The 15,782-nt window shown below is 39.6% G+C and overlaps 1 protein-coding gene and 1 pseudogene across 1 annotated transcript in view; one reads left to right on the forward strand and one right to left on the reverse strand.

Annotated features, from left to right (window-relative positions):
• Nucleotides 1–15,782, forward strand: part of Rnf212b (ring finger protein 212B) — a 47,739-nt gene that overhangs the window by 8,910 nt on the left and 23,047 nt on the right. The window contains exon 5 of the mRNA XM_017599876.3: nt 15,068–15,183. Coding sequence (XP_017455365.1) covers nt 15,068–15,183 — 116 coding nt within the window. The remainder of the gene's footprint in view (nt 1–15,067; nt 15,184–15,782) is intronic.
• Nucleotides 11,429–11,665, reverse strand: Cebpzos-ps2 (CEBPZ opposite strand, pseudogene 2; annotated as a pseudogene).

Here is a 15,782-nt window from a genome sequence, read left to right on the forward strand (position 1 = left end):
GAACTTCTGTCAGTTTGAGGTCATCCTGGTCTACATAGCAAATTGCAAGACTTGGAGCGTTTTTTAAACAAGGAAATGATGTCATGTGATATATAATTTTAAAAGAGAATGTGGCTGTTGAGTGACTAGACCATAAATAGGTTAAGAGTACAGGCAGAGAAACCAGTCAGGAGGGGAAAATCTAAGCAGACTGCTTGCACAGTGATGGCAGCAGAAGGGAAAAAGGCTTGAAGGTTATAGCTCAATAGCAGAGCCTTTCCCAGCAGGTAGAAAGGCCTGGGTTGATTCTTAAGACACACACGCACACAGAAGAGAAGGTCGTTACTTGCATTTTGTTTTGTATTCTGAAAGCTCAAGGGCAATTTTATTAATGTTTAAGAAAAAACATAGTACAGGTTAGGTGAAAATACCAGCAGCTGCCAGGAGAAGTAGAGAAAAAGTAATGCCTTTTGAGTTAAACATTAGAAATAGATAGCTTATTTTAAAGGGGGAGGGGCCAGAGATGGCTCAGTGATTAAGAACACTTGTTTTTGGAAGATCTATGTTCAGTTCCCAAAATCCACATGGTGGTTCACAGCCATCCATAACTCTAGTTCCAGGGGATGATGGACTCTTCTGACCTCCACAGGCATAAACATAGTACACATACATTCTGAGAAAATACTTATACACAAACAATAAATAAACAAGCAAGCAAATGAGAAGGACTGCAGCAATGACTTGCTCTTCTAGAGGTCTGGAGTTCAATTCTCAGCATCTGTCTGGTGGCTCACAACCGTCTCTAATGGGATCTGATGCTCTCTTTTGGCATTCAGGTGCTCATGCAGATAAGAGCGTTAATACATAAAATACATATACAAATCTTTTAAAATATTAAATAAATAAATTAATAAGCAAGCATTTCCAGGAATGGAAGTAGGAACTAGCCTAAGGGAGCTAAGTGCCTCAAAGCTTGTTTTGTGGATTTATTTTGTTTGTTTAGGGATGTTTGTGTATATGTGTGTTGTTTTCTTTTGAGACAGGGCCTCTCTACATAGCCATGGCTGTCCTAGAATTCAATATGTAAGTGAGGCTGGCCTCCAACTCGCAGAGGTCCACCTACCGTTCCCTCTAAAGGTGTGAACACCACACTTCGCATGACTTACTTTCCAAAGAATGAAGAAGTAATATTGCTCGTGCAAAGCAAGAAAAGGTTTACCTTGTTTTGATTGTTTCCTCAAAAATCTGCAACCATTTTTTCCTGGTTGATTTTTTCCTGCATCTGCCAGGATGATATAGACATGTTAGGTTTTAGATGTTTCTCAGAAATCCAGGTGGAAACTCAGGAAGGCTGAGCTCATCCTGGAGCACAGGGCATAGGACAAGACTGAGCTTTGGGTTCACAGCTTGCCAGAAAATCCTTTTTAAAGCGTGGAGGGGAGAGCAGTGTGGGTGGGTAGCTCAGCGGTAGGGTGTATCCCTTCCTGAATGTTAGAGTGCCAGAGCCATGTATCCATCCAGGCGCAATCCCCTACCCTCACCCCAACACATAAACACAGCGAAAATAAGTCTTGGGAATAAATAAGATCATGTAAATAGAGTCCCTTCAATGTTAAGCAATTAGGTGGAAAAAGAGAAATTAGGAAAACTGCAATCAGAAGTTAAAACAAAAATATGTGGTGTCCCAGAAGTCAAGTGAAGGAAGTGTTTCCAATGGTAGATATAGTCAGCTGAGTCAAATCCTGTTGAGAGATGAAGTCAAAATCGTATGAGTAAAAATCAGAGTTGGCTGGCCATAGCAATGTAAAGATTACTGTCATTCCCCACAGAGTCTTAACACTGTACTGGACCTTACTGCTGGGGAAGTAGCTTTCATCTAGTTTACCTCCTGAACTCTTTTTTTAAAGATTTATTTTATATATGTGAGTACACTGTAGCTGTCCTTAGACACACCAAAAGAGGACATCAGATCTTATAACAGATGGTTGTGAGCCACCATGTGGTTGCTGGGAATTGAACTCAGGACCTCTGGAAGAACAGTCAGTGCTTTTAACTGCTGAGCCATCTCTCCAGCCCCCTACCTCCTGAACTCTTACTAGCCCTCTGTGATCTGGTTTCTAACTGTTGCATTAAAAACTGCCCCTGCTAAGGGCATCAACATCCTCATCAAAATCAATAGATAACTTTTGTTTCTATTATAAATGGTCTCTTTTCCACATCTGAAGTTTTATTTCTCTGCTTAGAAATAGTCTTTGGCTATCTTAACCAACTCGTACTGTTGCCTTCATCTTCATACGTACATCTCTTTTTTTTTTTTTTTTTTTTTCGGAGCTGGGGACTGAACCCAGGGCCTTGCGCTTGCTAGGTAAGCGCTCTACCACTGAGCTAAATCCCCAACCCCCATCCGTACATCTCTTAAATAGTTATATTTCTCTGAGGGATATCTTTCCTCCTTAAAAGTGCCAAGAATAATCTCATCAACCTGGGATATATGCCCAGAGTAGTATAGCTGACTCTTGAGGTAGATTGATTCCCAATTTTCTGAGAAACCTTCATATTGATTTCCCAAGTGGCTGTACAAGTTTGAACTTAAACCAGCAATGGGTAAGGTTCTCCTTGCTCCTCAGCAGTATGAGCTGTCACTTGTGTTTTTGATCTCAGCTCTTCTGACAGGTGTAAGGTGGAGTCTCTAAGTCATTTTGATTTGCATTTCCATGATGGCTAAGGAACATTTCATCACATGCTTCTTAGCCATTTGAGATTCTTCTGTTGAGAATTCTCTGTTTAGATCTGTTCCCCCTTTTTAATTGGGTTATGTGGTTTGTTGGTGTCAAATTTCTTGAATTTGTTATATTTTGGATATTAGTCCTCTGTCAGATATAGGGTTGCTGAACATCTTTTCTCATTCTGTAGGCTGCTGTTTTGTCCTTTTGCTTTACAGAAGCTTTGCACTTTCATGAGGTCCCTTTTATTGTCAGTCTTAGTGTCTACACTATCAGTGTTCTGTTCAGGAAGTTATCTCCTGTGCCAGTGCATTCAAGGCTCTTTCCCATTTTCTCTTCTGTCAGGTTCAGTGTGTCTGGTTTTATGTTAAGGGTTTTGATCCACTTGGACTTGAGTTTTATACAGGGTGATAGATACAGGTCTGTTTGTATTCTTCTACATGCTGACATCCAGTTAGACCAGGGCTGTTTGCTGAAGATGCTTTCTTTTTCCTATTTATATTCCTGGCTTCTTCATCAAAAATTAAACATCCATAGGTGTGTAGATTTATGTCTGGAACTTTGATTTGATTCCGTTGACCAATTCATCTCTTTTTATGCCAATGCCATGTGGTTTTTATTATTATAGCTCTATAGTACAGTTTGAGATCAGGGGTGGTGATACCTCTGGATGTTCTTTCATTGTACAAGATTGGTTTAGCTATCCTGGGTTTTTTTTTTCCATATGAAGTTGAGTATTGTTCTTTCAACAGACCCATCTTTCTAGCACCTTCTAACTTGTTCAGGAACACAGAAGCTCTCCAAACTTTCTTTTCAGTTAGTTTATGAACATTTCACTAGGCGTGACTGATTAAATAATTGTCCATTGGTGATCAAACTTATTCTCTTAGCCTTTATCCCTTCCATAGATATGTGGAGAAAAGGGAAGGATTAGGGCTAAAAGTTCTAACCCTCTAATCAGTACTGATTTCTCAAGCAACCAACTCCCGTCTCATTAAGAATCACCTCATCAACATACACAAGGCATGGTTGAAAGGGGCTGTGAATAACTGGATTCTACTCTCAATGAGGACAGTGCCACAAATTTTAGGAACTATGTTCGTTGTCATGCTACATTCTTTAGAAAATCAATTTAGTGTCAATACAAAGCATTTCAAAGGTGGTATAAAAACACAGTTTACAGGGTTGGGGATTTAGCTCAGTGGTAGAGCGCTTACCTAGGAAGCGCAAGGCCCTGGGTTCGGTCCCCAGCCCCGGAAAAAAAGAGCCAAAACAAAACAAAACAAAACAAAACACAGTTTACTCTAGAAATAAGTATGAGAGGCCACAGCCTGGCAGTCTAGGTTCAGATTGCCCTGAGGGGGAAGTTTCATGTAGAAATGGTTGCATCAAGTTTTATAAGTTATAGGACAAAGTCATAAAGCCAGGCACTTAACCATTGGTTGAAAACACAAATAGGTGAGTTATAGCAAAGTAAGAAAAATTCTGCAGTTGGTTTCACATGTTTCTCACAACCTTTGTAGCCTTTGAAATTGAATAGATAATGGTCTGCCAAGGACACATTTTAAAAGATTTTAGGAGTCACAAGGATAGTATCAAGTCAGACATAGAAGTGGGCAATGAATGACTTTCAAAGGAACTAAAAACAGCACAAGGTATTTTGGTTCTAGTCTGCAACATTTTTCAAAAAAATCTCTTTTAAATAACTTTGATTGGGCTGGAGAGATGGCTCAGAGGTTAAGAGCACCCGACTACTCTTCCAGAGGTCCTGAGTTCAATTCCCAGCAACCACAGGGTGGCTCACAACCATCTGTAAAGGGATCCGATGCCCTCTTCTGGTGTATCTGAAGACAGCTAACAGTGTACTTATATATAATAGATGAATAAATCTTAAAAAAATAACTTTGATTGTTTTTTGAGACAAGATTTCTTTATGAAATCCTGGAAACTACTAGTAGTCCAGGCTAACCTCAAACCAACAGAGTTCTACCTTTATTGTAAGAAAAAGTGAGGAAAGGGAGGTTAGGGTCCCCATGTTCTTTTTTTTTTTAAAGATTTATTTTATGTGAGTACAATGTTGCTGTCTTCAGACACACCAGAAGAGGGCAGCTGATCCCATTCCAGATGGCTGTGAGCCACCATGTGGTTGCTGGGAATTGAACTCAGGACCTCTAGAAGACCAGTTAGTGCTCTTAACCTCTGAGCCATCTCTCCAGCTCCCCATATTATTTTTTTTTAGATTTATTTATTTATTTATTTGTTTGTTTGTTTGTTTAATGTATACGAGTACACTGTAGCTGTCTTCAGACACACTAGACCTCATTACAGATGGTTGTGAGCCACCACGTGGTTGCTGGGAATTGAACTTAGGACCTCTGGAAGAGCAGTCGGAGCTCTTAACTGCTGAGCCTCCCCATATTCTTTTAAGGACTTACCTTTGGTAAACCTTTTTCTGGTAGGCTTCACTTCTTAGAATTTAGCCACCTCCTAATAATGCCACAGACTGATGACAAAATCTTCAACACATAAATCTTTGAAGCATATTAGGATCCAAACCACGTCAGGACCTCTATGTTAAATAAAATCAGTGACAAAGAAAATACATACTTCGCCATACTGTACAACAGTCCTCAGTCAATCGGTAGTTTTAAAGGGCTGCAGTGATAGTTCAGTTATTTATTACTATGCATTTATTACTCTTTCAAAAGACCCATGTTTGGTTCCCAGCACCCATATGATTCTAGCTCTTCTTCTGGCCTCCATGGACACCCCCACACAAACCCATATACATACACATAAATACAAATGAGGGTTGCTGTTGTGTTTTTTTTAAGATTTATTTATTTTATTTATATGAGTACACTGTAACTGTCTTCAGACACTCCAGAAGAGGGTATCAGATCCCATTACAGATGGTTGTGAGGCACCATGTGGTTGCTGGGAATTGAACTCAGGACCTCTGGAAGAGCAGTCAGTGCTCTTAGCCACTGAGACATCTCTCCAGCTCATTGTTGTTGTTTTTATACCACTGAGAATATTCACAGGAGATAGGCAAATAGTCTCTACCTCTCAGCTACATCCCCGCCCTTTTAAATTTTATTTTGAGGCAATATCTCATTAAGTACTTAGGCAGTCTTCAAACTTGTGATTCTCTTGCCTCAACCTCCTGAAAACCTGAGACTATGGGTATGCATCGTCATGCCTAGCTTTAAAATTTTGTTATAGATAATTTCAAATATATTAAACCAGAGAAGATGTAATGAATCTCCATTACTAATCATCATTGTATTTCACCAGTTGTAAGCTGATGGCCATATTTTCCCCTTATCTTCTACAATCTTAACCAAATTATCCAAAATCAGGCATTTTATCATGTTAAATGTAAATATTTCATGTGTATCACTTAAGGTGAGAGCTCTTTTCTTTAATATTTCCCAATATTGTCAAATAATTACACAGTATTCATATTTCCTCAGTTTTCTCATGATTTTTATTTTTTGAGACAGGGTTTCCCTAGCTGTCCTGGAATTCGCTGTAGAGACCAGGCTGACCTTGAATTTACAGAGATCTGCCTGCCTCTGCCTCCTGAGTGCTGGGATTAAAGGTGTGCAGCACCATGCCTGGCTTTCATGATTACTCTTAGAGTCTGTTTGAGGTAGTTTTCAATAAAGTGTATATATTTCAGTTGGCTATTATTTCTCAAGTTTCTTTTCACCTCATTCCATTTTATTATTAAAGAATAAACTGGTCTTTTGTCTTACTGTTCATAGCATGGATTTTGTTTACTGCATTCATTGGCTATTCACTGTGCTCTTTGGGCCTGTTTCCTATAAATCGGCAGGTAAAGCTTGCTCACCATCATTGAATCTGGGAGAGGGGAGGCAAAGCAATGTCAGTGTATTGCATTTCACAAGAAGTACATGTTGCTCTTCTGTCATTTGTATGATGTTGCCATGATGAACTTTGTACATACTTGTTAATTCCTTACATGTTTTAAAGTGTCGATATGCTAATTCTGTCATTTCCTTTGCAGTTTTTTAAGCTGAAATACTAAAACCAAATTCTGCTTTATTAGCTTTGTAACTCTGAAATATAGTTCAGAATATAAGACCTAGAAGATTGCTCATTGGGCAAAGGCAGTTAACAGTGAGCATGAGGGGGTTGGGGATTTAGCTCAATGGTAGAGCGCTTGCTTAGGAAGCACAAGGCCCTGGGTTCGGTTCCCAGCTCGGGGGGTGGGGGGGGGCAAACAAACAAAAAAAAAGAACCAAAACAGTGAACATGAGGACCTGAATTCAGTCCTTGGGACCCACATAGTGAGAGGAGAAAACCAACTTCCCAGGTTGTTTTCTGACCTCCATACACAGTCCGTGGCACACACAAATAAATTAATGTAGTTGTAAGACTTTGGGGGGTTGGGGAGGCTGGAAAGATGACTAGGTGGTAAGAGCACCAGCTGCTCTTCCAGAAGACCTGGGTTCAGGTCTGTAACCTTAAAATAGCTCTCTAAAACTTATCAACTCACTACATGTACTCAAAACTGCTTGAGACAATAAATATTTAGCCAGATAAAAACTGATCCTGAGAATTAGAATTAGGGGATGAGGGATGGTTCAATCAGTAAATTACAGGCATATGGACCTGAGCCTGAATCCCTAGCACCCATATAAAAAGTCAGGGGTATCAGCACTGGGCAAAGTGGAGTGGAGGACAGAGACAGATGGATACCTAGAGGCCATAGGCCAGCTACATTAGGACATGTTTAAGTTTGGTGAAGGAAGTTGAAGACACCCATTATCAACCTCTGACCTCCACAAGCATGCATGTACGCACAATGAAACTTTAAAAAGTAAAGCCATGGGGTCGGGGATTTGGCTCAGTGGTAGAGCGCTTACCTAGGAAGCGCAAGGTCCTGGGTTCGGTCCCCAGCCCCGAAAAAAAAAAAAAAAAAAATAAAGCCACTTTCAAAACCAGAAAGCCACTTTTGTCAGGCATAGTCACATATACCTTCTAGCACAAGAGGATCACAACAGGTTTGAAGTCAGCTTGGTCTACATAGCAAGTTCCAAGCCAGAAAGAACTATAATAAGACCTTGTCTCAAAAGAAAAAAATCGGGGTTGGGGATTTGGCTCAGTGGTAGAGCGCTTGCCTAGCAAGCACAAGGCCCTGGGTTCGGTCCCCAGCTCCGAAAAAAAAGAACCAAAAAAAAAAAGAAAAGAAAAAAATTAATAATAATGCTACAAGTAATGCTCATTTCTATAACAGTAGTTTATAAACAAAATCTTTGTTTTAATTACCCACATCGAGAGCTAGTAAGATTTCTCAGTGGGGAGGGCACTTCTTTCCAAGTAGAATGACCTGGGCTGATGAGACGGCTCAGCTGTTAAAGACTGGGCTCACAACCAAGCCTAATGATCTGAATTCAATCCCCAGAATCCACATGGTGAAAGACAAATACAGTACCCTTTAGACTATTTTCTGCTGGCCACATGTGCCTCCTCCCAAAATAAGTTAGTGTAAAATAAATCAATAAACAACACCAAAGCAAAATAACAACAACAAAATACAGAGTGAATCTGCTACTTTGCTTCCATAACTGTGCCTCACTACAATTTGGAAACTGATGTCTCCCAAAGGCTCCTATGTTAAACACTTGGCCACCTGTCTGTGGCACTATTAGAGTATGTGGGACCTACAGGAGATAAAGTTGGGATGGTAATGTAGCTTGGTTGATAGCGTTTGCCAAGCATTCATGAAGCCCTGGATTCACTCCCTAGCACCTCATAAAACTGAGCACATGATAACCTGCCTATATTCCAGGTCTTAGGAAGTGAAGCTCAGAGGGTCAGAAGGTCCAGGGCATCATCCGCCCCATAAAGTCAAGACCCTGATTTCTTGTTCTAAGTGAGGCCTAGTAGAAGAAAGTTAGATAATCGATATGTCTTTGAAGGGAACATGGAGATCCTGGTCCCTTCCTCTCTTCCTGCCAGCCATTTAAAGTTGAGGGCCTACCACTGTGCTTTGCCACAGGTCCAAAACCAAGGTTACTTGGTGTGGTACTTTGAATGAAATGTTCCCCACATCCCAGATTTTTGAACACTTGGTTCCCAGTTGACGATGATGTTTGGGAAGGTCTAGAAAATGTAACCTTGCCGGAGGAAGTACATCACTAGGGGTGGGCTCTAAGGAGTCAGAGCCAGTTGTTTCCAGTTCACTCACCTTTATGCTTGTGGTTCAGTGTGCGAGCCCTTGGCTTCCTGTTCTACTCTCATGGACTTCAACCCTCTGTAACTGTAACATAGATCAAGTTCTTCTGTTTGTTCCTTTGGCTATAGTATTTTATCACAGCAACAGAAAAGCACCTAATACAATTGATAAGCATAGACTATAACCTTGGGAACAATAAGCCCAAAAACCTTTCCTTCTCTAAATAATTGTGGGTATCTTGTCACTGTGGCCATAAGCTGAAGAACAGTTTTCAGGTGTCTTTCCTTTACTCTCTCCAGCCTTTTGATAGACCTAACTCAGAACTGAAGTTTTACAATGCTCTCCTCAGTAAGTAAAAGTTATGTTCTAGTTGGGCATTGTGGTGCCTTTATACCTTTAATACCAGCTCTTGGGGGCAGAGACAGGTAAATCTCTGTGGGTTAAAGGCCAGCCAAGTCTATAGCAAGTTCCAGGGTAGCCAGGGGTATGTAGTAAGTCCTAGCCTCAAAAAGAAGTATGTTCTATGTGTTAAATAAAAGTTATAGATAAAATTTATAGGAGACTATTGGATTAGACTGAGCTGCTGCAGTAGGCCCAACAGACCAAACCAAATAGACCTGTTCATGCAGAAGTTCCATGCCACCAAACTAAATTGTTTATATGACTGCCTAAGAAGGGTGGAGTTGGAGAATAGTCAACTCTAAACATGCCACTTTTATTCATAATGATAAGATCCACTTTGTTTTTATAAGAAATTTCCTTTGAAATGCTAATATGAAGATGGCATGGGCATATGCTTAGGACTCCAGGACTTGGAAGGATGAAGAAGTAGATCATGAGTTTGAGGTCAGCTGGCTATATAGAATAATTTTGAAGTTATTTTAAAATTTGATTTAAAAATTAGTAATCTGCTTTTTTTGCTGTTGTTTTCTTCAGCCTCTAATGCCAACTCTTCTCAGTTTATCAGGCTCCCCCTGTTTTATAGAGAGATAATGCCTAATTTAAGAATCAAACAATACAGTCCTCCTTAGCCACAAGGAATACCATGTTCCCCAATGGATTCATGAAACAGCAGATAGTTCTAAAATTTATGTGTGCTGTGGTTTTCCTCTGTACGCATAAACCTGTAGTAAAGTTAAATTGGTAAATTAGGCACAATAAGAGATTCACAAGGCAAAACTGAAAAACTTCTTTTTCCTTCTGCACAGTTTTACAATGTGCTGGCTTGTTTTATGTCAGCTTGACACAAACCAGAGTCATTTTGGGAAGAAGGAACTTCAGGTGAGAAAGTAACCTCACCAGATTGGCCTGAGGTGCATTTTCTTGGTTGATGATAGGTGTAGGAGAGCACAGTTGACCGTGAGTGGTGGCCCGGGTTAAAGTTCAAAGAATACAGGCTAACGGAGCCATCAGCCATCGGGAAGGAGCCTGCAAAGCAGCACTGCTCCTTGACCCCGCATCAGCTCCTGCCTGGAGGTTCCTGCCCTAACTGCCTTTGATGATGGACGGTGATAGGGAAATGTAAGCTAAGTTACTTCCCTCCCCAGGTTGCTTTTGGCCATGGTGTTTCATCACAGCAGTAGAAACCCTGAGATACATGAGTATATTTGTCCTTAGAAAAATTTAACAACTTCCACACATTTTTCCCTTTTCCCTTTAGTCGAGAATTTATACCTATTCACTTAAAGGAAGCACTTCATGACTTCTTGTTGGTGTTTCCAAATTGCCAGCATCTACTGTAAGTACAGTAAGGGTTACTCAAACACAAGCACTACAAAGATTGCTATGAAAATACTTTAAACCACACTGCACCCTGGGTCATTGAAATCCTAGGAAAGTGAAGTGTAGCTGGTGTTTGCTACATTATGGATTCTTCTTTTGCCCACCCTTTATCCCCCTTTCACCACTTTGACTAGATAGGGGAGAAAGTATAGAGGAGAGAGAGCTCCATGAATCTAATTTCTTCTGTGTCTTCTTTGAGCATGACTACTAACAGACTGCAGCCAACCTCCCTCAGTGACCAACAACCACCTGCCTCACCTCTTAGGGCCCCAGCCTTTCCGTACCTGTCGTTTTTAAAACAAAATACCAAACATTGCATTTCACCAAATGAAGACTCAGGAGTCAGGCGCTGGGGTGGAAGCCTGCTAGCTCGGAGAGGCAGAGAAAGCACCCTTCCTCCTCATCTGATGTCCCAGAAGGAAGAAAAACAGTTCTCCATACTATCTTAAAACCCAACCGAATGTCCCTCCTTTCTGTTTCCTTTGCATCTCCCCACCTTTCTGACTTCCTCTCTTTTAATAGACATTTTATTTTCAGTAGCATAAATAAAAGTTTATTGATAAATACAATGAACATTCTTCAGTCAGCTTTTTCAAGCCCAAGGAATAAGACCTGAATTACAATTTATATTTTGTTTCACACATTAGAAACTCCATCCATGTCAGCTGTGGGATTTTAATCCTTAGTGATACTGTTGGTTTCTTGAAAAGATAAACATTGAGCGGGGACCAAATCCTTAATTTTTGCTATCCAACCATTTTTCCTGATCTTTCTCTCTAACGCCATATGTTCCAGACTGTAAAATGGATTTGTAATAAACTTCCAAAATAAAGGGAAATGTCTACTCATTGTTTGCCTGAAATCTTGGCTTAAGTTTATCCTTTTAAACTAAAAAATAAGCTCCAAAAATAAGCTCAGCAGCTAAAACTCCTTTAAAGATCTTCCTTGCCAGAGGTTCCATGGTTCGAGCCATCCTGAGACCTTACCAAACCCTCCCCCCCTTTTTTTTTCTTTTTACTCCCTGTCAACTGGTTACCTGCTCCATCTCGACCTATAGTTGATTTTATTCAATTTTTTTTTACAATAAACAGCTCTTGTATTAAAGGTATGTGCTAGGACTGAGCCACACCATTACTAGAAATAGTTTTTTCCAGTATACAATCTCACAGTGTGATAATGTCGAGTAACACTCTTGAATTAAAGGTGTGTGCTAGGACTGAGCCACACTACAGCTAGAGATGGGGTTTCCCAGTACACAATCTCAGGGTTCACCGTGTGATCAAATATCCTTCAACGTATATCCTCTGAAAAGTTCCCAGATTTCAAACATCACACAATTGCAAAAACTATCTTCAGCTAGCAAAACCACACTTCTATTAGAGCACCAGGCAAATCATAGTCAGCTGCTTCATATAGATCAAAGCATCTCATCTCTGGTATCAAAACAAAAGTATATTCTTATAATATTTCTGTTTTTTAAAGAAACCAAAAATTTTAAATTGTCACTATAATGAAGCTTTCAGTAAATTTAATTAAAACCCTGTTAGTATCTGTAAGCTAAATTTCATACATTTTTTTTCTTAGACAAAATCTCACTGTCTAACTCTTGTTGGCCTGGAATTCGCTATGAAGACCAGGCTAACTTTAAACTTACAAAAATGTACATACCTCCTGAGTGCTGGGATTAAAGTTATGCACCACCAGCCTGACAATTTTATAATTTTTAAAATGAACAAAATCTATAACATGAAGGCAATGATACTTACTGTCTGATCCTAGATGTAGAGGTGAATGAATGTCATTTGGGTCGGGAAGTGGATAGTTTCACATAGTGTTATAATTAAATGAATAATATTAACACTTGAGTTATCTAGATTGTGTTTTCAGTAGTATAACAACTTTTATTATCTGCTCTAGATTACTGTATTAACAAAACAATCATCTTAAAAATGATCTATTTAACAGGGTGGAGTCTTTTCCAGGCAGCTCAGTTGGTCCGAGGCTCTTCCAGGCAGTTTGGTTCATCTGCTTCTTCCAAGTTTTAGCAGTTCTTACTAATCCATATTTTGGGGCTGATGGGACCTAGTGAGTCTTGTCAGTTTCAGGGACTTCCTGAAACTGAGCTATTTGCTGAATTTTAGAGACCTTCCCTGCAGGATGAAATGTTTCATGTCCCTTTAGAATATCCCATGTCTTAAAGAGCTTCTTTGAAAGATGAAAGGTTTTATTGAAAAGGAGAATGCTACATAACCCTTGGCTTCATGTGAGATTTAAATTTCAGTTTTGGGGGATAAGAAGGCAAAGAAAGCTTGCTTAGGACTAGTCAGAGGGCTCTCCTATAGTCTAATCTGGCTCTTTGAGTTCTGTAGTGGGGTCTAGTCTCAGTGTACCTGTGACCCTTGACAGTCTCAAAGTGAGCTATATCTAGACTAAAGTAGGATTTGGCTTTGATCAATCTCCCCTTTTTGTTAATTTTTAAAGTTTTGTACATTTTATTTTTAAAAATGTTATGTGCATGCTTGTCGTGGTGGCTTAAATGAGAATAGCCCCCATAAACTCATATTTGCATGCTTAGTCCCCATTTGGTGAGTTGCTTGGAAGGTTTAAGAAGTGTGGCATGGCTGGAGTATGTGTTCTTGTTGGAAGAGGTACATCACTGCAGGCTTTTGAAACCTCAAAACCAGGCCCAGTGTATTTCTGTCTTTGTAGTTCCCAATGCCCCCGTAGATCCAGATGTAAAGCTCTCGGGTGCTTCAGCATTATGCCTGCCTGTGTGCATTGTACTCCCTGCCATGATGATCATGTACTAACGCTCTGAAACTGTAAACAAACCCCAATTAATGCTTTTATTAGAGTTACCTAGGTCACAGTGTCTTTTCACAGCAATAGAACAATAAATAAGGATGTGTGAGTGTGTGTGTGTGTGTGTGTGTGTGTGTGTGTGTGTAGAGTGTATGTACACTTATGTGCACACGTCACACCACATGTGTGGAAGTTGGATGACTACTTGCAGGAGTCTGTTTTTTCCTTCTAACATGTGGGTCCCTAGGTTGAACTCAAGTCATCAAGATTGACAGCACCCACTGAAGTCATCTCACCATCTGGCCTATTGGCCTTTCTTAGTCATAGGATCTTGCTCTGCAGTCCACTAATGTAGCTCAGGCTGGCCTCAAAGTTAGAATTCTCCTACCTCAGCCTTACAAGGGCTAAGATTACAGGCATGAGCTATCAAATTCAGCTAAAATTCCAAGTGCCTTATAATAACTCATTTCATAACATGTTGATCCCACAGTTAAAACTAGAATGTTGGGAGTACTGTGTCTTATTACATAGTTATCTTTTTTTATTCACGTCCAAACACATCCTCCTATCATTTCAGATAATTCTATGTAATTTTTTTGCTTCTGTTTTGTTCAAATTTTCTAAAATTTTACTTTTATAAACAAATCAGATGAGAAAAAAATCATGTGAAGAGTACACATACCCAGAGAAGGGCCTTTGATAAAGGATTTATAGTCAGATCAATGAGATGAGACATAAATTCTGCTGTGTATTCAAAATAGAGCCTGACACAGCTAAAACACTTTGTAAATATTAACTCTGGTTCAACAGTCCTGTGCTAGATACATTAGTGTAGCAAACGGTAAAATAATACGGAAGATAAAGTTATATGTCTATATCCAAAAATAAATCAGAAAACTTTAAAAAAAATCAGAAATATTCTTTTATGTCCTTCCTCCTTGAGACAGGGTCTCATAGCCCATACCACCTTCAAATTCACATTGTGGCCAGTCAAGTCAAGCCTCAAACTCCTCATCCTTCTGCCTCTCCCTCCTGGGCACTGGGATGATGGGTGTGTGTCATCATACCTGGTCACATCTACCACTTCTACTTACACAGCACAAACATCCTTCGACTAGCACAGCCTAAGTGTTACAGAAAATACATTGGAAGCATTGAAAAAAAACTTGAAAGTTTTATTATTGTTTTTTGCTCAGGATGAACAGTGTGTGTGTGTGTGTGTGTCTGTGTGTGTGTGTCTGTGTGTGTGTGTCTGTGTCTGTGTCTGTGTGTCTGTGTGTGTCTGTCTGTCTCTGTGTGTAGAATGAATATTATGAATATATATATGCATATATATATCATTCAATAATGCCAAATATTCTCATTAAGGTAAGAGAAAGCCAATGTCCTAAAATGGAAAGTTTTGGCTCTCCCTAGTGTTGAACTCTATAGTTTTGGGGAGTTAAAAGTTATACTAAAAGGTCTAGGAGAAGAACAGTTCTAAACTATGATTTAGTGAATTTCCCCTTATAGTTTAAAGTAATATGAATGAGTTAATTGAAGTGTATGCCAAAGACCTCTTTTTTCCTAGTAGGTGTGGTGCTTCCAGAAGAAACAAACAGATCTTCTTATCGCCTTTTATAAGGACAGAATTAGAAATTTAGAAGCAGCTGTGAAGGAGGCCCAGGAAACAGCAGCCAGCCAGAACAAGTAAGCACAACGTTAAACCTCCAGCTAGCACCTTTTCTTTCTTTTAGTAAAACTGTAGTCTTTTCCAAATGTAAGCACTGAAAATTGCCCTATGCATGTTCATATTTGTCTTAGGAAAGTCAGGTATGAAATTTTTGGTTGTTCCCCTTGGTCTCTCTTATTTTTTTTTTTTCATTCTTCAGTCTATGGACTCTCCTCACTTTATAGCATTTCTCTTCTACTTCATTATATCCAAAAACATTTCTTCAGTGAAGTCAGATATAGCAGACTCATATTGATAACATTGAGATATAACATTCAAAAGGAGTGCATTTTGGAAATCTTAAACTAAAAGACAGAATCTTTGAGACTGGAGAGGTAGATCAGCAGTTAAGAACACTGGCTGCTTTTCCAGAGGACACATGTTCAATTCCCAGTACCCACTTGGTGGCTCACAACTACCTGTGACTCCAGGTCCAGGGGATCCAATACCCTCACATAGACATATATGCAGGCAAAACACCAATGTACATAAAATAAAATAAAATGCTAATTAAAAAACTAGAGTCCTTGTTGGAAACTTAAATTGTTTCTTTACTGTTTGTGAGTGTGCTGTGCAT

Source organism: Rattus norvegicus, chromosome 15 (genome assembly GCF_036323735.1).
Source record: "Rattus norvegicus strain BN/NHsdMcwi chromosome 15, GRCr8, whole genome shotgun sequence".
Taxonomy (NCBI): domain Eukaryota; kingdom Metazoa; phylum Chordata; class Mammalia; order Rodentia; family Muridae; genus Rattus; species Rattus norvegicus.